We start from the raw sequence: 23282 nt of genomic DNA, 5'->3' as shown, positions 1-23282 counted from the left end.
CTTGCGTGACACTTGGGAGATTATCAGCAGTCGCACTTATGACTCATTTCCAGTCTGCTACTCGGACAGAATTTCAATATGGCGGACGAAATTGAACAAGTTTGTGTTTGAACCTTTTAAAAAAAATCGGTCTTATTTATCCTTAGATTATAATTGTTTGCTGAATAATGAAGCCGGATTCAAAAGGTAATCATTTCTTTTTCTATTGCAGTAGACATAAGTACTGTAATGCTCTAAATTTTGAGCGATTAGTCGATTACAGCAAATTTACAGATTGCAGCAATGTGCACGTGTTGTTAAATTAAGTCAGCTAAACTTAGATGGCAGTGCCTGCTCGAATGATCGGAAACATTTTCACTGCACATTCTGGTCACAACTTAGGTGACGTGCGCGTGATCATGATCATTTCTGAATTATCAACCTTGTTGCTTTGTCTAAAGGCATCTTCATAAAATCTTGACCTGATGACAATGCTTCTCTGCATTTGGATTGTGGTTTAGACCCATTTCGCGTATGGTTTTTGGTAATGTTGATCTTGCAGTGCAGTATTTGAAAGTATGATATACGTATTTTGATGAATTTTAACAGGATATTATTTTGTTTGTGTGTTTTTCACCTTTCTGTTGCATGATGGTTTTGGCTCACCTAATGTCTTCCTCTTAAGTGTATCAATGCCTTGATCAGAGTTTTTTTTCCACACCTTAAACTCATCACCAATAGATGAGTGTGGAGAGGGTGCCTGTAAGGTCTGTGGGGGAGCCGTAAGCATGCGCCAAGGGTAACCATGACAACCCTGTGAGCGGCAACCACCCAGGCACCGTCACACTGAATACTCAGTGGAATGCTGAATGCTTACCTAGAGGAAGGGGAGGGATGGGAGCAAAACTTTTTCCTGGTATTGTCCTTGGGCACAACACGAGCAAAATGGTTGACATCAACTGGGGAGCTGTAAATTTACTGAGGCCCTGCAAAACCCTCGGGCCGCCCCGCCTAATTTAAGGGAGTAGACCGCTGGCCAGCATTGTCTTGAGTTTAACCTTGCCTAGATTACATTTAGCCCCATTAAATTTCAAGTAATACCTTAAAATGGAAATAACATTTATTTAACAATTTTATCCACAGGAATCTATTCTAAGCTGAAAGACCCATCGGTGTCTTGGAATGAAAAGTTGTCATTAGCCAAATCTGCCTGGGATTCACCCGACTGTGTGATTCCCAATAAGCAACAAGTTCTTGTTGACTGGATCGTGCAAGAACTTATTAATGGGAATAAAAAAGCAGCAAAGTAAGTATGAGCAATTGATGAAGGAAATTGCAAACCTTACTTTCCTACACAGTTCATGCTAAATCCTAATTTTCAAAACTCTCCACTAGTGGTTTTCCTCCTTCTAAGCAATCATTCTTCACTTGTTGAATATGGTTTGCTTGGCCTGATTGACGTCCTTTAGTCAAAAAGTTGTTAAAGAAATTGTCATTTCTAAACTGCTTTTTGCTTCGATTCATTTTCAAAGTACTGTAGACTGCAGGTAGTCCTTTAGTTCCTTTAGGGATAGTTGAGTGAGTGAAACACACAAGCATAAGCAAGAATTGCAATGCAATGCAGGTTGGCCTCACCTTTTTTTCTCAATTTACCATCTCTTAGAAAAATTTTAAGGAACTCAGAAATAGCTTATGGAGTATGAATTCCAAGCCAAATTGGAATTTCCAAAGGGATGTGGAGGGGGGTGGGGGGGGGGGGGGGGGGAATCCAAACCAAGAAACCTTCCATGGCATGGGCAGAGATGTATCCATTCTCTGGTACAACACATTTTCACTACATCTTCCAGGCTCTGGTTGTTTAAAGAGCAGATAACTTTATCCAGCAGATAAAGTTTATTAGTTAGAATGAATTTGGTTAGCGATTTATCTAAAGTACTGGAGAAAATTACAGTTGTATCTGCTCTAGCTGAACAACTGGGACCGAGATAACATGCACTAGCTACATTAGCAGGATTTTATCAACCCAATTCTACAGTGTATTACATGTAAGTAGACGTGCACTGGTAGCATTTTATGATTAACAGGTGTGTTCCTTTCCCAGATTTCATCTTATTTTGTGTGTATTCCTCTTAGTTCTCAGATGAGTGAGGTGTCTTGTGGTTTGTGGAAGTTGTTGCTTCATGTTCTTCAGAGTCAACAGCTTGTCTCCCTAGCAAGAGTTCCTGTGGCACTCAAACCACAGCTACTGCAGGTCAGCCCCAAACTCTGAAGAAAGTTTTGCATTTCTTATTTTATGGCTAAATACTGTATTGCTATAAATAAGAATAAAATTGAAGGGCTCGTGGCAAAACTGGCCTACACACATATATTAATTTTATTATATATACCGTAAAGTTTCCAATAGTAACGACCCCCCAAAAGTAACATGAAAATATTGTGGCTTCTAATAAATCCCAAGAGTGGTGAGCCCCTGAAAGTAGCAACCCCCCTGAAGGTAGCATGTCCCCCCAAAAAAGTGGCAAGACCAAGCTTTTTAATTAAATTATACACGTACCGAATGCCTTTATTTTTTTCAATCGATGGTCAAATTTTTTATGTACAATACTAATATCTTCATGCATTAACAAATTGATCATGATAAGGTAATGTACTAATAATTATTATTACTTAGGTATCACTATTTCATACCATCTGGTTATAAAATTAAATGCCATCTTTATACCAAGAAATACAAATAAAACGTTGGGGTTTTTTTAATGTTATGTTGTTTACTTTTCATTTCGACCAAAAGAGCTAACACAAACTTTGTTTCATGGTTTTTGTTCCCCCAAAAATAATGACCCCCCGAAAGTAACGAGCCCCAAAGGCTGCTAATTCAGAAAGTAGCAAGGGTCACTACCATCAGATCTTTACGGTAGTGGCATTTTAGATTCCTTTTTTGTTTTAGTTCAGATTTGCTGAATTTTTTTGCAATTGGCCCTCAATTCCTTCAGGAGACATTGCCCCAATGTTTTATATTGCTCTTTGTGCTCCGTTTGCAATACAAACCCATGATTATGGCCAAGATTTCATTTTATATCACAAAATGAAGCACAAAGAACTGGATAAAACTTGGGGAAACATTTCCTGAATGAATTGAGAGCACATACGCTGTACAAAAAATCAAGCCTATCTGAGCAAAAACAAGAAATTGTTGAAAGCACTATACACTTAAGATTGGTCACATCTTCAACCCTTCAGTAAAATATTGAAACCTTCAATCTCTGAGGCTTTTTCATGCCTTTTAGGTATTCACAGATACATTTTTGCACAAAGAGCCTTCTTGGAGAGAAGGGTCCATGGATATTATTATCTGTTGCTGCTACAAGATTGTGTCAAGTCCTCACTTGGCATCCTCTTTAGTGGCCAAATTTGAAACTTATGTAAGTAGTTTGGTGCGCTGGGATAACAGTAAGTGAACTGGATCATTGTTAAACTTTGTATTATTTGTTGTGATAACCTTATTGACAAGTTACACATTCAAATAAATTGTTTAAAGAAAAGGAAATAATGATTGAGAAGCGAAGAAAAAATCTTACTTCCAGTTGACAATTCTATTAAGTGTACTATACTCTTACTAGAAATATGTGCATTTAGTCGTTAGGCATACTTTACAGTGAAAACATTAACAGACCAATATTAAAAAAAGATACATTGTAGACAAAAATAAAACTAACCACAAATGATTTGTAATCATGATTCTTTCTTTTACATCAGAAGCTTTTTGGGGTTGGTGAGAGGGTGGGAGAATAAGTAGGAAAGCTGAGGTAGGGGAAGGGATTGTACCAATGGTGAGATTACAGGAAGTGGGACAAGGGACAATTTTTTTTAGTATTGCATAATGCATGTATGTTATTGAACTAGCGTGAGATCCGTATTGGGAAAATATTGGTCGATTTTTTTTTTTGCAAGTTTAAGGTCTGAGCTGAAGTCGAGGTCCATAAACTTGCAAAACAAGAACGAGACCAATATTTTCCCAATACGGACCAATTGTTACTATAATGCGTAATTACATGTATTTGTGTCGAGTTACCCCTGTACTACTACTTGTGGTCACCGTGATGTTCAATTATCTTTTAACGTCAACAGACAGCACCGAGCTACTTCTTAGATTATGTGGTTGGTGTGTAACTACTGTATCTAAAAATGTCTTCTGAAGACATCTTACTTAACATTTAATGCTGTTTACCTTATTGTGAAATCTTTGTACATTGTGGGAGGTGGACATGATGTTACACAGTGATCATTTTCTCTATAAACACAGATATTCGGTTTAGACGGATAACTCGTCTGACGGATTATCCGGCCTAGTGTGGAAACGGAATTTCATAGAAGACGGATTATCTGTCTCAGACGTACAATGAGCTTGCGAACGCAGACGCCTTTCCGGCTGTTGCTTCTCTGTGGAGAGAAGCGACAGCCGGAAGTACGTCTGCATTCGCAGGCTAACGTACAATTGTCACAATTCGTCCTCAAAATCCGTCTCACGAGATGGATAATGAGACGGATTATCCGTCTAAACTGATTGCAACCGTCCCGTTTTCACATTAACACGGATAATCCGTCTGGGACGAATAATCCGCGTCAGATGGATAATCTGTCTTTGGTGTGAAAACGGCGAGTTACAGCTTGGTACAGTCGACGGTCGTTACACTCATGGTATTCTACGGATGTGGGGTTGTACGTTTGTAGTTCATGCGTTCGTAGCGTCTGTGCGATTGTAGCGTTACACTGTTGTAGTTTTGTACAGTACTTCAAGTACAGTTGAGGGCGCCAAAACCGTGAAACTACATCGTAGATTCTTAGGAGGGTTACAATAAGCAATGTTTAGCTGAAAATGAAAGTATTTCAAGGGCTAACCTTAAATGCAACAAGAATGGGATAATTTTTTTTCTATAGTACTGCTTAAAATGTTTCAACATTTGCTTCAACAAGCGTTCAACACTTTGTTGAACCAAATGTCGGAGGCGTTTGAACAGGTCGTTCAACATTGTTGAAAGTGTGTTGCAATTCAAATTTAAATTGGTTTTTAAGACTTTCATTCAACATCGCTTCAACATTTCTTTTGTTCTTGGAAATGCTGAATGGCGTTGAAACCGTTTGCGCTCATCCAACATCCGTTCAACTTTCGTTGAACGAATGTTGGGCAAATGCTGAAACCGTGTAAAAGAGCCTTAATATGAAACAGAGTAGCGTAGGACAATTGTTGCAGTCCCTTTACGTTAGATTCTTACTTTCAAAAAATACGTGGACTCACGTTTTTCTCGCTCTTTTTAGGTGTCATTTTTGTCATCGCTTCTGTCTTTTTCTGTTCCAATCTGTTTGGAGGAATCCAAAGAACTCTATTTCTTGGTGGAAGCGTGCTTGGAGAAGTACCTTCTTGTTCAAAGACAACAGGCCAATCAACGAAAGGTATGGTCTACACCTGGGTGAAGAGACACTACAGACTTTGAGAAACTACGACGGCAACGCTACCAGAAACGTCACTTGAAAATCAAAGTTTTCATTACGTGACTAACTTCGCGTAACCCCAGTTTGCGATTACTTCACTTCGTCCAACTTTTACAATGTGGCCGAACTATCCCATAACAGAACAGGCGGGAACGGCATTCAAGTTAAGATAGGGAATGACAGATTAACTGCAGTGTGCTCACATTCTCCATGAAACCTTGAATTTGGTCACTTCGCGTTGTTTTTTGGCCGAGAAGGGAGGACTGTTGGTTTTAACGACTTGTCAGTTTTAATTGGTAGTTATAATGCTATAATTCCATTCACTCTATATAGAACGGTTTTCAAATCGAGTGTCGTCAAACCAAAACCAAAGTAATTGCTCTGGCCAAACACAAAAGGCGCAAATAGCAATGAGCCAATCAGAATTCAAAGCATGCAACCGGCGCCAAGCGCGGGAAAACGCGTGCGAGCAAGTCACGTTTGATTTTGGTTTTATGTCTCATTGGCTGAGAAAGTGGCGCGAGTTTTGTCAACCAATCACAGAGCATAGTAATGCAAAACGAAAGCAAACATCACACAATCTCCACAATTATATTATAATTTTGTTCTCATAACCTCTAAAAGGACTGTTGCTTCTGCAGGTATTTACAGCCATGTGTCAACAGCTATTGGAACCACTGATCAGTCTACGTCAAATGCTGAAGCTAGCAAAACATGAAAGTCAACTCGATGACTGGCAGAGAAAGAAGGCAATAGATATCTCTCAACTGGTAGAGTTGGCCTTAACAAGAACCCTTTTTCACAAGTAAGGGCATTTATAATTGAAGAACTTTTAATATCGAACTCGTGCACAATTTTTGTCATGCTCAAGCTGCAGTTTTAAATCGCCTGTGTATTAAGGACGGTGCCTATACTTTTGTTACTGTGCATACGTTTTGCGCATCTCGAGATACCCGCGTTTCCTATGCGGATAAAGCAGAACTTAGCAAGTGCTCTTGGTATCCAAAAAGAAAATTGGTAACCATGCATTTTTCAGAGATAATAACGCTTTAATATGGAGAAAAAACGCCATACATTGCTTTAGATTTTATAGTTTTTTGGATTGTTGTTCCTTAATATCTCTAAAAAAATGTGTGGTTACCCCCAATATTCTTTTTGGATTCCAATAGCCCTTGCTAAAATCTGCTTTTCCCGCATAGTAGGCACAGTCCTTAAACTAGGGGCGGTTTCAGCGCGATTTGTCGCCACGATATCACAGGGTTTTTAACATAATTATTTGAAACGTGATTCAAATTTGAATGAATTCTCAGAAAACACACCGCGACATCACGTGGAAATCACACTGAGATCACAGCTGGTGTACACGGGTGATAGAACATTGCAACCGTGCGTTATAGGAAGATTGCCATAACGGACGGCAACACTTGCATCATGTTGATTTGTTGTTTTTCTTCAGGGTAGTTTTTTTGGAGACTTTCGAGAGGACATTGTGTGATGCTCATTCTTGATCCCAGGGAGCTCTGGGGTCGAGGATGTGTGCTGCTCTTCAGAAATGTGATCTGTGGGAAAAGTGACGTTATTCATTGCGAAACCCAGAAGTAATGTGATGTCATATTACAGTACTTGATGGATATCACAATACAATACAATACAATACAATACAATACCATACAATATTTATTTTGCCATACACTTGATTGCAAAGACGTTGACACCTAAAAAGCATTAACCGTGAACGATGAGACCCAATGGCTTTATGGGTATAAGCGTACTAAATTTATTTGCATAATATGCTATTCTCGTGCGACGGTTGATGACCAAAATTAGTTGCACGTGGTGAATGATAGAAACTGTCTAAGCTTTCCTTAAAGTGTTCAAGTTGGCCAATTTGAGCGATATACAATTCGCGATTTGCCTAAGTTTAAAACAGGCAATGAACTTAAGCAATATTTGGTAGAAAATTATTTCGGAAGAATTAGTCAGCACTGTATTTTTTATCGCAAAGAATGAGAATGGTAAATTATTGATTATGGAAATGAGGTTATTGTTTAAACACTACCCACAAATCCGTTGGGTCTCATCGTTCACGTTTTATGCTTTTTAGGTGTCAACGTTTTTGCAATCGGGTGTGTACACAACATTACAGCACAATGATGCACAACCTCTATCCACAGTCAATATGCAAAATACAGCTGGAATGACATTTTAAGAGTACATTAACAACTGAGTTTTTTAAGGATTTGAAATGAGAGAAGTTGCTGCGAACACCCAACACTATAAAAAATTATTTTTTTCTGTGATTTAAGACTTACATTCTGGCGTCACCTAGTATTTACAGTTATTCATTGTATTGAAATTAATCAATTAACTATGGAATTTGTAATGTTTCTTAACTTGCCTTATAGGGATCATTTGTCAGAATATCAACAGGCATTAAAGGTAGCAAGGGAAGGAAAACAAACAGACTCCGGTGAACCTGCTGTTAAGAAGCCAAAAATTTCAACATATGCGAAACTCATTTTTGATAAGTTGTGGGAAATGGCTTCATATTCAGTTGCAGCCGTAAGTTTGATATTATATTTTGTTTATTTGTAGTAAAATTCTGTGATCTCTAATAATTATCCTCGTTGGATACCAGCTTAAGGACGGTGCCCCATTTTGTTACTGCGCATTGCTTTGCGCATATTGGAATGGTCGATGAACTTGCCGACTATGCGAGAAAAACAGACCTTAGCAAGGGCTGTTGAAATACAAAAAGAAAATTGGGAGGATTCACGTAGTTTTCACAGACAATCAAGTTCTAATTTGGAAAAAAAATGCCGTAGATCACTTTGTTGTTGTTTAATTATCTTTGAATAATGCGTTGGTACCACCAATTTTCTTTTTGGATTCCAATAACTCTGACTAAGATCTCCTTTTCCTGGCACAGTCATAAACCCTGTAAAAATGCCTCTGTATTGAAAGGCATTGCCCTTAACGTAACACATTCAAACACATTATTACATTCTTAATGACAGAAGAGTTTTTCTAGGGAAGTCTCCTTTGACAGAGCTTGATCACGACTCACGTTAATTAATCTGTACTTACCTGAAGAAAATTTATAATATTGATTTCGTTGCGTAAAGAATTAATTTAAGTCTGATTTTTCTAAGGTAAATGTGTCAGGTGCTAAGGAGCTTGTCACGCGGCAGGGAGTCTTGGAAATACTTCCTTTTCTGTACAAAGAATTTATCATCTGCAGTAGGTTGGTGTTATTTCTTCATTTTTCGATACAGCTTGTTTGGGAGGCCTTGGTTTGGATATGTGACCCTAATTACCATAAGATTTTGCCAACTTTAGCCTTGAATTTCTCCAAGAATTATTGATCATTTGAGAAGCCATATCAAACACTCGAAAGTCGAAGTCGTTTAAAAAAACGCGGCTGCGCCTCGTTTTTTCAACCTACTTCTCAGTGTTTGGATATCCGATGAAACACGCTTCCTCGTGTTTGATATACTACGTACAAAACTGTGTACTCTCCTTGGGGTCTCCGGGATTGTTTGACGAATTTATCCCTCCAGTGCCTGGTTTTTGTTTAATGAGAGGGCAACTTAATGCAGTGAATAAATAATCTCCTAGACATCAGATAAAATGTACCACAACAAATAATTTGAACAAGGGCGTCTCAGTAGTTTACCTATTGGAATCGTCAAGGTGAGAAAGGCTTTAGCCAGAAGGGCGTCCAGACGTGCTTTGGATGCCTAATTTTTGGACAAATTTATTATAATACACTTGATCCTTCAAAGCGTTTTCAAGAAACGTGCCCCTTGGATACCCAACTTTCATATTCTAGCTAAAAGCGTGCGGGTGAGAGTAGTCGATCTGTGCGTTGGTGACAATGAAACTCTGCCGGTATTCTCTCCTGTCCGTGCACAGGATCATCACACCAGACAGAGAGGATAAAGCGTACCCAAAAATCATCATGTGAAAACAACTTGATAAAGTAATTCAATCTTTATTCTTTGGTACCACAAGGGAGGCTGGGGATAGATCCACCATCTTTGATTGATTTTGCTAGATGTTGTTATTCAGCTCCTGGTATTTTCACTACCTGCTTGTCCATCCCTCAGACACGTTTTGGGGGTTTGGTGAGAAAGCGGTTTACAATTGCCCTGGATGTGGTACAACAAGTATTGTATCACAAGGTAAAGCCATTTTGGAGTGAAAGTGAGTTCTGACCAAAACAGCTATAACAAAGAAGTCCAGTGGATTCTACATACCACCATGTACAACTGTTCCGCTAATTCCGGTCTTGAGTCATCCTAGGTAGTGGCCATCTTGGAAGTGAATGTCAGAGGTTATCTATTGAAGCTAACTGCTTCCCAAGATACTGTAACACAGCAACACCTATGTGAGGGATTGCCATAGTGCCCCTCCCCTTCAACTTTTACTGCGATCTGGTTACCGGTTTCCTTCAACTTCGGAAAGATCAACAATTGTCTCCAGAGCCGAAAGGAAAAGATGTCCTCGACTGTCTGTTTTTATTAGCCATTTGGTTTTGTAGGAGAGCGATTTGATGTAAATCTATTACGATAACATCTTATTCATTTATTTCACAGGAAAGCAAATTCTTCTCCGTCAGCAATGGAGTTTGACTTTTTCGCTGAAATATGTGAAATGATGGGTTTCTTGAATGGCACGTGGGAAGATTTTTCATCCGTGTGTTCTTTGCTCCATCAGTTATTGGAATGTATACTCCTTCATGACATTTACCAAGTACGTAATGGGAGGTGTACTACTGTAATTTATAAAAAAAATGTGATTGATCTTTTGGAAATAATCAACTTTGCTGCAGGCGAAATCCGGACTTTTACAGGCTATTGAGGGCAGAAAAATTGTTGTTTGGTTGCTACAATGTGAGCCAACACACGGCTTACCACGTTTGAGGCATAGTTGTTGTATTTCTCGTAAAAGCTTTAAAACGTGTATTGAGATTCAAACAAAGGCAGACATTCAAGACTGAGACGTGCGTAGGGATAGACTGTCAAGGGAATTCCATTCGTCAATTGTCTCCAGGCATTTTTCAGGCAAATTTAAGCTGAAGTTACAACGACTCTTTACCTGTGAAAACGAGCTTTGTTTGGTGGTAAGCGCACTACCAAGAAACATTCCACCCATAGCACGACAGATTTGCAGGAGGTCTAGTAAATTCACACAAACGATTTTGAGGGTTTTTGTTCAGGTCCTTCATTGTGGTTTTGGCATGTTCACATCATGCACTCGTATAATATCTGTGGTTCTCGTATGTTATTAGTAACGCAATTGGCTCATGCTATTGTTAAGTAAAACTGTGGAATAAGGGTGTGCAGAAAATTTTCGCAGGTAGTACTAGCAATTTTCAGTGCGATCTTCACAAAAAATTATCGCGCCAATTTGGACTGTACAGCTCATTATATAACAGAATTTCATGTCATATAAATAAAAACGTCCGCTGGATAGCAGTTGTATCATTTGTCCACGTACATTTATACTATTGTTTCTGCTTGTTTTGCTAGGTAGCCGATGATAGTGCAAGTGGCTCTTTACAATTCAGCTGGTTCAAAAACTTGGCAGAAGTGTTAATCCATGCTGAACGGTCTGGGTAGGTGTTAAGTGTTTTTAACAGGTACAGAGTAATGTAGATGGAGTTGAATTTCAAATAACAATAAAAGAATTCAAGCTACCATATTTAAAGCGCCTTCAAAGCAAACCCTGGAAAGCCTGGTAAGTCTGGCAAGCCTGGCTTGTAGTGTCCACTGTTGGATTGCAGCATTCCCTGTCCGTCTTGTCTTGTTACTCTTTCCATTTGTCCGGGAGATTGCTTTGTTACAGCCTCAAGAAGAATGGTGAAATTGCCCAAAACGTCGTTTGTTTAGTCTTTTTTAACTTTGGAATGCTCCCGAAAAAGACAGTTATAAATGAGCTTTGAAAGTAACATGTAAAAAGACACAATTTACTTAAGGCATTTTGGGGATGCGCAAAAGCCTTGCAACAACAACAACAACAACAACAACAACAACAAGCTTTATTTGCATGACTATAACAAATACAGTATTGCAAAAGCTATGCATAGCTAATTATTGATTCGTTTACTAATTCCTAAGATAACTTAAAATAGAATTAAAAAAATAAATAAATAAATAAATAAATAAATAAGCTTGTTTTCCGAGTATGCCTTTACCACTCACTGAATAATACATCATTCTCATTCACTTACCAGGCTTAAAATATACCATTACATTTATTCTATTGCGCATATGCCACACATTAACATTCAAATTCTAGCAGTACGTAGGGTGTTAGTCCCATGAACCTAGTTTAATGGCCTCAGCTCCCACGAGTCTCCTGTAGCTCAGTGGTAGAATATCCGAACTGGTAATTGGAAGGTCTTAGGTTCGACTCCTGATATCGGCATTAGGATTTCCTTTTTCCGAGTATGGCTGTATCACTCACTGAAAATTACATCATCCTTATCCCCAGTTGGAGGAAATGATTCTTCAACGCCATGCCACTCGGACACCTGCAGCCACTGTCTCTTCACTCCATTACTTAATCAGTACCCATCGCAACTCTCTCCTCCTCCACAATTCGCCTTACTTTCCGCGTAACTATCTTAATAGCAGTACTGATCCACACAGGTATTATCTTATTTATTACACCCATTTTGAAATCACTGGAAATCCTTGCATCTGATTGGCTCTCAACAGTGCGATTTATTATTATTTATTATCAAATCGCACCATTTTTTACTCTAAATCGCATCCTTTTTTAGCCCATCAAAATGAAAATGAAATAACAAAAATAGAATATTAATATTGACAATAAGGCCATGTCCACACGTATCCGGAAATTTTTTTTCCCGCAAATATTCTTTTGCGGATGCGAAAATTTTCGCGTCCACACGCAGCGTATTCGAATCGTTTTCAGCCGTCCACACGTATCCGATTGTATCCGGAAATTTTCTGATTTGCTCTAGTGCCCAGTTCTAAAATTCTCTCTCCATTCTTCTTCGATCATTCTGCCATTGATAAAATTGTCCCACCATGCGCTTGTCCTTCCTGGTCGCGTCCAGAATCGCATTCGGTGATGGTTCGCTCTTTTTTTGACTTTATGATGCCCACTGTTCATTGATAACAATCTCAAAACATCCTGTCAATCTCTAATGTTTGGTTGTGTAAATTTATCACAGCTGCATTTATCTGAACGCATGATATCAAACTAGAAATCAGAGCAACTAACAAAGAAGCTACAACCGTGCTGTACGCCATGTTTGTTTATAACAGTGCTCGCTGTGAAGACTGGATCCAAGAGAATGACGAAAGCGTATTCGAAAATTTCCGGATACGACCGTCCACACGTATACGTATTCGTATCGGATAAAAACATTTCCACTCTGGAGAGCGTTTTCAAAAATTTCCGGATACGGCCGGAAAATACGCTGGATGCGTGTGGACGCAAGCCGTATTCGTTAAAAATAATTTGCGTTTTCACAAATTTCCGGATACGTGTGGACGACGCCTAAAACTCTTTGATTTCAAAATAGGTGTCATTAAGTAATTGAACTGAGTGGAGTGCAATTTGGTCTGAAATCATACGCGTGATTTAAAAATCGAACAAAAGAGCAGCGCGAGTTCGCTTTGAAATCGACTCCACTCACTTCACTTACCATTATGCACTGACATGTGTTGGCCAAATGAGCTCCCTCCGCAGATTTACGGAATGAGGCCAAGAAATTTGAACTTCTCCTATACAATACCTTAGTTCTAATATAAGTTGTAAGTAGCAATTTCATGGAAGGTTATAATTATTTTTTTTTTTTACTATTATTATCTAATTTCATTAACTCTAGTGAAGAAGTTTTCCAGTGCCTTGATGACCTCATGAAACTCAATCATTCTTTGCTCGAACCACACCTGGAGCAAATCTGGGTAGTGCTTTGGAAAGGAGGAGACACCGCTGGTGCTGCTTACGACTCTTTGGTTTCATCGTTCATCTCCACCTATGCCAAATTGCGGCAGGTAAGCTTTGTCTGTATCTACGTCAAATTGCGACAGCTGTTTGTCTGTTTCTTTGTAAAATTACGGTAGGTTTGCTTGCTCATGTTTCTATGTTAAATTAGGGCAGGTTTGATTTGCCACAGAAACACTTGCTTCTGTTACCTTTTGTAAGTCTTTTACGTTCCCCAACAATTTGCTATGCTCTTTTAGGCATCAGAAATAGTGCGAATAGTCACCGCATGTCCAGTTTTCCTTTTTTTTCTCTCTCTCTTGTGGCTGTAACAGGCTATCGGTTTGCCTGTACCGAATTAACAACCAGTTGAAGATGGTTTCTCTACTAGAAAGTAAAAACAAGTTGTCCTGGGGAAACACCACGACACTAGGCTATGGACAGATCTCATGGATCAAGCCACTACGTCTGAAGTAAAGTTAAGTGCTTCAGCAAAATTGCTTTGTCTTTGGTTTCCAAACACGTTAAAAACTACCAAAGTTGGCTTCGTGCGTTTTATTTCCATTGATAAACTTATTTCAAACGATTAGGAGTTCATTTCACAATCCTAGAAGGTGACTATGGCATTCTGACGTGGGAAGTCAAATTGACAAGTAGAAGCTAACATTCGCCTTCACCGGTCCATATGATGACAGTGGTGTTTTTTTTTTTAATTGTTTTTATTTTGTAGTTTGAGAAGCTTGTCTCGGCTATTCTAGTTTCCTTGAGAAGTCTGGAGCTATCCACATTTAGCCTGCCAGCTTTGTTCAAACAGAGGTGAGTTTTGGATTTCTCCTTTTATCAGCAGTAGTGCGGCGGTTTCAAATTTCAATTATGCGGGAAATTTACGTTATTTCTTACTAAGCAAAATCTTATTGGGATAAGTTTTTTCATGTATCAGATTGATACCCGATACATTTATTTGACTGAAATTAACTGCTTCATCAGGTTTCCTCTTCAAAACTTATTTCAGATTTACCACAGCCATCCAACGACTTCCGTTTGGTCAAATTGCAAGCATTTGGAACATTTTCTGCGAGGAAATCAAGGAGAATTACCTAAATAAACTGCTGTCCAAAAATGAACACGTTTTGGTGAATAAACCGCACAAGAAAAATTCCTCATCACGGTTCGTAGCCATGTGGAGAAATCTGGAATATGTTATGAGTATCTTCAATGCTTTTCTTCTTAACATAAGCTTCGGAGGAATTGGAGAACAATTGACGAGAAAATCGTCGGTGCTGTCTGCACGGAAGTTGCTTCACCACACGGTGAAGGATGTGTCGGAACCTTTGATGGAGATGACGTATGGGGATGGACAACAAACGGTAGGAGAGGATGAAGGAGTTCGTAGCTTTATTAAAGAGATAGTAAGGGAGCTTTAACATTTGAGTATCAGTACGAGATTGTGTACGAGTTCGACTTTCAAATATCAAACCCTCCACGAACCCAGAAACTTCGCTCTTTTCTGTTGCTAATCAGCGGATGAGGAGACTCTAGAAACAAGATTGGTGCGACAAGTGATTCTCTAAGGCCTGGTGAAAACGGCGAAAATTACTTGTGGCAAAGCTGAGGTAAATGAGCAAAACCTAGTGTTTTGTTCTTATTTGTATTAGGCTCGGCGTCTGAAACGAGCCTAAGGAACGCGAACTAGATTTGAAAATCCGCATTCGTACTCAATCTCGTTTTCTTACTCAACTCTAAAGGTACCTCAATGTCTAGAATTTCGCTTATCGTATTACGGTACTTTGCAAATGCCATCAAATAAGGGCGGTCTCAATTGAGTGTCAAAAGTAATTCGCGTGGCACTTTGTGATCGGTTAACAGACTTCGCGTCATTTTCTCAACCAATAAGATGCAAAACCAAAGCCAATCCGTTTCCCGCGCCTGGCGCCTGTTTCGTGTATTTATATCGAGTTCTGATTGGTTAATTGATTCTGTTAATTATATATAGTTCTGTTGTGATTGGCCAGAGTGATTACTTCGGTTATGGTTTGACGTCACTCAGTTCAAAACCACTGTACAGAAATATATGTTGAAATTTGGGAATAAAGTGCAGTTACAGGATGGAAGTGGATTTACCGGCCGATTACAGTTCATCAAATCTGATTTGAAGCAGGCGGTTCTTCCTCTTTCAAGATTCAAGATTGCAAAGAAGCTTCAAGTGTCGTACTTAAACAAGAAGTTCCGCTATAAAGAACAAGCCCCTCCTTCATTTCATGCAATGTTAGACACTGTTCAATAGCTGCATGTCGTTGATTCAAGTGTCCCCTGAAAAAACTATGCCTCAAAATTTCATAATATTACGACAGCAATAAAAGACGTCGATTCTCTTATTCGGTTAACAGGGTTTATTCCGAAAACAACAACTCTAACCCCAAATATAAAGGCTAACTGCAAGCTACCTAAGTAAATTAGGCTAACCGGAGAGATATTTAAGCTAACCTAAGTGCTATTAAGGCTGACCGGAGCGTTATTTTGTTAGTTAGAAGTCTGTCACGGTAAGTATCCGCATTCTTGAAGTGGGAAATTGCCTGGCCTGGACACTGGCCCTCTGATGAAGGACCAGAGCTGTGACTGAGCTCATTCAGGATACTCTGTTCGGTCTTACCTTAGTTTCTCGTTTCAGGGAAAAGAAAGGGAATCTGCCTGCTTCTCTACCTTACTGCTTCAATATGCCTTGGGGGAACTAGAAGCGTTCTTGAACAAGTTTAAACTTGTGGGAGAAGACGATGAAGGAGGTGAACTACCACTACCATCTTTTGTGTGGAATGGTGACATCGCTGACTTTGTTCCCGTGAGGGCTAAGAAAGCGGCGACCATCAGATTCAGTAGAGATCGAGGAAGGCTTTGGTACATTAAGGTTTGTTGACAGCGAATAAACATTTCTTGATCATCGAACATGTTAATGACTTTTTGACCTGTGAACAGCTTTCTAAGTGCATAAGATTAAACAAAAAATTCGCTAGTCGAGCGGCGTCTGACTTGCCTCACTGTCATCGTTTTCACTTCTTAGCTCTCTAGGCTTATCACTCTTCTGTCCGTTTCATCCTCCATTAAGAAGCTTGTTCGTGTTGCAGTCATCCGATTACCTCTTAATCCATCTACTTAAACATGAAAGCTTATATTATCTCTTTGCTCGATTTTGGTTTTGCTGTGTATGTAGGTGTGTGTTGTCCAACTGAGTTTATCGGTAAAAGTCTTTCGCACTTGCATTGCGAGCTATGTTGCCCTAATCTAATGTGTGTCTTTTTCTTCAGAATGCCTTGTGTATTTTAAGCATCAGATCTGCTCTACTCAAGAAAACGGAGTTTAATCAAGAACCTGATGCATGCGGCGAGCTTTTGAAACTGGTATCCCGTGTTTGCAGCAGTGTCAGTGATCAAACCTTGCGCAGCGCGCCTTGGGATAGACAGGTATTTGACGAACGATCGGTAATCAGACACCAAACCTCTCTTCAGGGACACAATGATAATGCAGACACCTTTCTTTCGGACAAATCCAGAGAGCCCGATATTTATATAACCCCAACTCTCCATGGGACGTACCTTCCAATGAGTACACTAAGATTCCCTTTTTGATGATGATGATGATTAAGGACAGTACCTCCTTTTGTTATTGCGCATACGTTCTGCGCATCTCGGGAAACGCGGGTACCTACTGATACAAAAGGATTATTGCGTGGTTAATATCTATGAATGAAAGGTAGATCTTAACTACTGCTATTGGCATCCGAAAGAGATAGTTAAGCTTCAGTTTGGGTTAACATGTAATACGTTGTTATGTAATGTTTAGAATTATGAATTATGAATGCTTAATTTTCGTTTTGTTCAATTAACCTCCAACAGGAGTTGTCAATCAATGAAGAGAATGCTTCAGTTGCACTCTGGGATTTGATCTCAAGAAATGCCGTTGTACTTCTTCCTCTGTGTAGCGCTGACCAGCAGTTAACACTGGCTCAACTGCTCATCAAGACTGTAGCACAGGAAAACCAAGAGAATAGACAAGCTTACCCTGGGTATGCATCTTTTTTTAGCGTTCTTTAGACACGTTGTAATTAGAGAAAGTTATATACTTCGAGATGTCTATTGATCGATTCGTTTCTGATTCATTCTTACATATGCCGGAGACGTTTCGAACAGGTGTTGTTACGCTTCATTTCTTTCGCAAGTTGTCTGGCAAAGATGTTTTGTTGCAAGTTGCGGGAAATTTGCTTTGCCTTAAAGCGCTTTAACTTTTAAGTATTTGGTGGAAGCTAGAGAGGCAGAAACGCTGAAAAGAACGACGAAGATGGGAAGGGATTGGTTAGGAAACAAGTTCAAATATCAGGAGGTTGCTTCTCTATCACTTCGCTGTTAGCTTTTGGTAGAAAAAGATCCTGGCAATTTATCGCCAGCTTCGCAGACCGCGAGCTTGATCTATAAATCGAATCTTTCATGTCTTCCCGGCCAATAACATCATTTCTTCAGTAACAGGCCATTTTCATGATGGTGTCATTTGACTATAACTACCAGAATTCATCTCGTTTTCCTTTTCAAATTCAAATTTTGTAATCCCAGTGGACAAAAAACAACAAAAGCTCTAACAAACATCAGAAAACAACAACAACAACAACAACAACAGCAAAAAGATTCTGGTATAAAAAATAAATAAATAAATATACCATCATGTTTATTCCATTGCGCATATGCCACACATTGACATTCAAATCCTAGCAGTATGCAGGATGTTTGTCCCATGAACTTAGTTTAATGGCCTTAGCTTGCACGAGTCCCCTGTAGCTCACCGGTAGAGCATCCGAACTAGTAATCGGAAGGTCTCAGGTTCGACTCTTGATAGGAGCACTCGGATTTCCTTTTTCCGAGTATGTCTGTGTCACTCACTGAATAATACATCATTCTCAAGATTCTTGTAGTTGTAGTCAAAGTGAAAATGTCCTTTTGGCAGAGGACCAATAAAATCATGACTTTGTTGACCAATGGGATCAGTTATCAGAGACTTGATACCAGCCTCTGATGATTCACAAGTCACGTGACTCTGATAGTGTGTCTTCAAGCAGGGCTACTCAGGATTACACTCACCCGCACGATCATAATTTAGCTAGTTAGTGTGTAGGAAATAAATGGGATCTCTCCCATTTTTTCCTTCCTAAATTCTACCACTTTCATTCCTTCTCTAAAGGTTTATCACAATGCCTGATGTATCCATGGCGATGATTCAAAGCGCAGCATTCCACGAGATACCTGCGATGCAGACTTGCATGGTGTGCGCTCTTTGGGGACAACTGAAAGAATCAATTGATTCCACATGGTTAGTTGTTTCTTTTTAGTTCCTTTTTCACGATTGACCGCGGTTAAGTGGTAGTCTCAGTAAAGACAACCGGGTTTCAAGTTTAGCTTTGGTCAGAAAATGCAAAGAATGAATGAGAATATCTCCTTAGACTCACGTGGACACTATGCAAACTTGGTCAACACTGTATTGATTATCAACTAAATGTTGTGTAGCCTGCGAGAACAGACGCCATTCTCGGCTTTTGCTTCACCCTAGCCCTGATAAGGATTGGCGGTTTGGAACAATTTGAGGCGCTATGTCACGCTACGTTAACATCAGTTGTTGGTCTGTACAAGGTCGCATCTCTAAACTGTTATAAACGAGAGAAGGGTGTTTAACCAAGATAAGTATTGGGACAGAAACATTTTTCCACGTGTGTACATGCCTGGAATAAATTTCTTTTCCTTTATGTCTCCTCAGCAGTACTGACAGTTTGGGAGGCATGTTATCAAAGGCGGTTTATGACATCACATCACTGCAATTTCCAATTACTGGTAGCGATGATGAAGCGCGAATTTGTAAAGATAGTGCTAAGGGGGATGATCACATCGACAGTGAGAAGGAGGAAGAAGACGCTATGGATGACGACCAAAACTGTAAGTAAAAGAGGATGGGTTTCAGCGCGGTAGAAACCATCATCTGAGATCAAGGAAACAACTCAAATCGTTATTTCTAAAACTTAAAAATTTCTTCACCCAAAATCTGTCAAAACATGTCCACGTTAAAAATTTCGTCTGTTTTATAGTACTGGTGCTGGGTTCAATTTTTTGAATATTTGATGGGATGGTTATTTGGGAGTAGGGATGGCACAGTGGTGAGAGTACTCGCCTCCCACCAATGTGGCTCGGGTTTGATTCCCGGAGTTGACGTCATATGTGGGTTGTGTTTGTTGTTGGTTCTCGTCCCTGCTCTGAGGGTTTTTCTCCGGGTGCTCCGGTTTCCCTTCCTCCTCAAAAATCAACATTTACAATTTCCAATTCGACCCGGAAACAGTGGAGAGAAGAGCCACTACGTGGATGTGCCACTGAAATTCCCATTTATTTTTTTATTGGAAAAAAGAAACAAACAAAGAAACACACGAACAAACAAGAGATTCTGGTTGTCGCAAATCGGGTTTTTGTACCAAAGCGCTTTATCTCTCTTAGTTGAGTTTTTTCCTCAGAATTTCTTTCGCGCGGCAGTGGTAGAGCCCCAAGAGAATGCTTAATAATGACATTAAGTTATGTATTGATGTCAATAGTTTTAGGAATAAGCTTAGAGGGGTGCTTTTAGACAAATTTAAGAGGGAGGAATGATATCCTAATGATTTGCAATTGTAACTTTAAATAATTTGTATATGTTTTTATTTTTATCCTTTCTTTGTAATTGGCACTGAAAAGCCCCTTTGGGGAAGTGGTCAATAAACGTATGTATGTATTACGATAAGAAATAAATTCGTTTTCATCCACTTGCATTATATTTTTATGCAAGTTAGTTTCCCCAGCGCTAAGATGCAAAGATTTGTTCGCCTATTTTAGCTGAGAGAAGCTCACTTGAGGATAGCGACGGCGAAGAAGATTTAGAAAAAGAGAAAGAAACGAGTGACGAACAACACGAGGGAAGATTAAACGCATTTTATGCGCTTGGCTGTGAGCTCACTGGGATCTCGAGAGGGGTGCTATCTTCCGATACCCTTGTTGCAAATTTTTCAGCTGCAGAATGCCATCGTCTTTTAAAGGTATTGTCCAAGTTGTACTAACTTTGCATTTACCAGCTGGATTTGCGACTAAGCAGGCAGTTATTTCGTCTGCCAATCACAGCACGTGTTACATCCTTGTCATTATGTTCCTTTTATTTTACTATCCAGGTTTTGGGATATCTGCCTCTTGATTGGTTGTCTGATGATAATCACGCTCGCTGTTTGATTGGCCTGTTTACATGTGATGTGCTTTTTAATTCTGCCTTATTTAAGGTAAGCATAATATCTTTAAACACGAAATTGAATAAAATGCCGAGTTAGCGAAAACATTCGCCATGATGTATTGCACAGAGTCTGGAATTCTTGAAAAAGTATGGAAATATGTTACAGACCTGAAGAAAGTTCGGAAAATGACGATAAAGTCTAGAAAAACGTGAAAGAAACTGGAGCTTTTTGAAAGCTGAAATAAGTGCTTTTAAATCTGCTAAGTGAGATCCTTGTCTTAGCCAAATTGTTTAATCACAGAATCATCAGACCTGACGTTACTATCTTGTGTTTCATTTGACTCATAACTTTGAGTCTGGGAAAAAGAAGTAATGATTTGGAAACAAATGTGGAAATAGCCTTGAATTTTCCATACAAAAATGTGTATGAATCCTAAAAGTAAGAATGTGAAGTTTCGCAAAAGATCTGCTTCAAACTCACGAATGTAGAAGTTTTTAAAAACGTTGATAATCTGGGGCCCCATCCACACTAATGCATTTTCGTTTGAAAACGCACTGATACGTTTTCACCTATCATCCACACTAAAACGCCCGAAAACGCCGATGAAAACGGAGACTTACGAAAACGGTTTCAAAAGTGGAGACGTTTGAAAACGCTCCTTTTCCAGTGTGGACAGGTGAAAACGGTGACGTAAAAAGCGTTTTCGAGCGTTTTAGTATGGACAGTTGAAAACGATACAAAAACGCTAGAGTGGGTGAAAATATTTTGCTTCGTTTTCGCCGCGATGAAAACGGGTACTTTTAAAAACGCATTAGTGTGGATTGGGCGACCTGTACCATTTGCAACGTCTTACATGATTGGCCGAGTGGACAAAAGAATGAACAACAGAACAATGCTCCCAACCCTAAAAAACAGTGAAGCTGCAGGTTTTCAGGGTCAAGTGAAAATAGAGCTTTTGAGGTGTGCAGGTATACGGCACCCCTAAAAACAACTACGTAAGAGGCTACAATGTTGTCAGATCTATGCGAAACTTTGCATTTTTGCTCCGCAATATCAATTTGGGAAATTGAATTCTGAAATTAGCCACGAGCGTTGCTGTTTGGTCCGCCTTCGTATAACCCAAATCGGTCTCCTACGGGCAGTCGTCTGGTTGTGTTAGCCACTGGTGTATTTAACAGACCGAATAGGACTCCCCTTAGTCAATCGTGCTTATGTATTCTGAGACGAATAAGATGGGAGACATAAAACATGGAGAAAGTTTTACTTCCGTCTTACGATAATTTTTGAAGTGATGTTGATTCTAAATCATTTGTCGTTTGGTGTTGTCAAGCAAGAGTTGTTTCATTTTGTATACTTAAATAGTTACGCTTTAAAGTCATTAAAAAAACGCTCAAGCTCTAGTCTTTATTAAGTCGTTAAATTCTGATAAGATATCACACCAACTACTGAAACAAAAATCTGCCGGTTTATATTAAAAACTAGCTATTTAAAATACTCTTAAAAAGATCGGCTTATTAAAATTGAAAATGGCTAATTGACGTTGCTGTCACAATTTCTTCGGGAAGGGAGTTACATTCTCTTATTGTTCTTGGATAAATTGAGAATTTAAAAACGTCTTTCATGATTTGCTTGAGAAACTCTATACTTAAATGGCTGCCACGGTTTCTTATTTCACTATCGCCGGGGTTTCAAGTAATTTTCTGCTGGTATGTTGGTTATTTCATGTGAGAGTTTGTACCTAACGGAGAGTCTAGCTTTTTTCCTTCGTGTTTCGAGAGTTTCTCATTTTAATTTTCCCAAGGAATGTTCTCCTGACCTCCTCAAGCCGTTGTTGCTAAGTCGTCAGCTTCTGACAGCGATGTTTGATGGCTGCGTCAGCCGAAAAAGGTTCATAGCACATCAAGTGATTGATCTGGACTCACTCCACTCCTGGCTTGTTGGCTCATCCACTAAACTATGGCAGAAATTTCACATGGTAAGTTCTTGTTTAGTAAAAAATTATTTCCAACAAATACGAGAACGCTTTCACCATTGATTCAGAAATGGCGTCTAGTCACTCGCTCTACTTTTGATCTTTACTTTGGGTTCAAAAGGCTTTTTAACTTTGCAACTCTTTCTCTTTCCGGTGTTGTTAGCAAGACTGAATATTTGTAAATATTTCTGAGAAAAAAGAGCATGATAACTGCTTTTTAAATTGTATGTACACCTTGCTACTGATAAAACTGGTATCCAGATATCCCTTCTCAAAGTAAAAATCACTCTATCTAAGTGTCACTGTATCTAGCGCAGAGCACTAACTGGGGACACCCACCAGATTGAGTTGGAATTTGAAAATGTTGGATGGTTTTTGAGGAGAGGGGAAAACCGGAGTACACGGAGAAAAACCTCTCGGGGCAAGGAGGAGAACCAACAAACTCAACCCACATATGAGGCCGGACTGCAAATTAATTTACATCAATTCACAAACCCTAACTGACAGGGAACTGGCCAAAGGCTCATACACGAGACTTCTGGCTTACAAATTACACACTAAAACACAGTAACACTAGATCACAGCCTAAAAGTCTTGAACTCT

The 23282-nt window shown here is 39.3% G+C and overlaps 1 protein-coding gene across 5 annotated transcripts in view; it reads left to right on the top strand.

The window, feature by feature from the left end:
* The first annotated feature begins 66 nt into the window (after window positions 1-66).
* LOC146488186 (unhealthy ribosome biogenesis protein 2 homolog) overlaps window positions 67-23282 on the top strand; it is a 35852-nt gene continuing 12636 nt past the window's right edge. For 2 of the 5 annotated variants that reach the window (XM_085121727.1, XM_085121721.1), the window contains exons 1-21: window positions 67-186; window positions 1123-1285; window positions 2113-2230; window positions 3267-3401; window positions 5296-5430; window positions 6111-6274; window positions 7875-8031; window positions 8622-8713; window positions 10068-10224; window positions 11004-11089; window positions 13337-13505; window positions 14165-14250; window positions 14447-14801; window positions 16103-16336; window positions 16734-16889; window positions 17322-17491; window positions 18655-18783; window positions 19225-19400; window positions 20322-20521; window positions 20651-20755; window positions 22509-22682. In XM_085121727.1, coding sequence (XP_084977853.1) covers window positions 168-186; window positions 1123-1285; window positions 2113-2230; window positions 3267-3401; window positions 5296-5430; window positions 6111-6274; window positions 7875-8031; window positions 8622-8713; window positions 10068-10224; window positions 11004-11089; window positions 13337-13505; window positions 14165-14250; window positions 14447-14801; window positions 16103-16336; window positions 16734-16889; window positions 17322-17491; window positions 18655-18783; window positions 19225-19400; window positions 20322-20521; window positions 20651-20755; window positions 22509-22682 — 3180 coding nt within the window. In that variant the 5' untranslated portion in view covers window positions 67-167. Of the gene's footprint in view, window positions 187-1122; window positions 1286-2112; window positions 2231-3266; window positions 3402-5295; window positions 5431-6110; window positions 6275-7874; window positions 8032-8621; window positions 8714-10067; window positions 10225-11003; window positions 11090-13336; window positions 13506-14164; window positions 14251-14446; window positions 14844-16102; window positions 16337-16733; window positions 16890-17321; window positions 17492-18654; window positions 18784-19224; window positions 19401-20321; window positions 20522-20650; window positions 20756-22508; window positions 22683-23282 lie in introns of all 5 variants that reach the window. The other 3 variants (XM_085121716.1, XM_085121712.1, XM_085121718.1) reach the window with 2 other exon arrangements.

Source organism: Pavona decussata, unplaced genomic scaffold (assembly GCF_977016875.1).
Source record: "Pavona decussata unplaced genomic scaffold, jaPavDecu1.1 SCAFFOLD_11, whole genome shotgun sequence".
In the NCBI taxonomy this organism is placed as follows: Eukaryota; Metazoa; Cnidaria; class Anthozoa; order Scleractinia; family Agariciidae; genus Pavona; species Pavona decussata.
The sequence above is the reverse complement of the archived record's forward strand: the minus strand, read 5'-3'. Positions and strand labels throughout refer to the sequence as shown.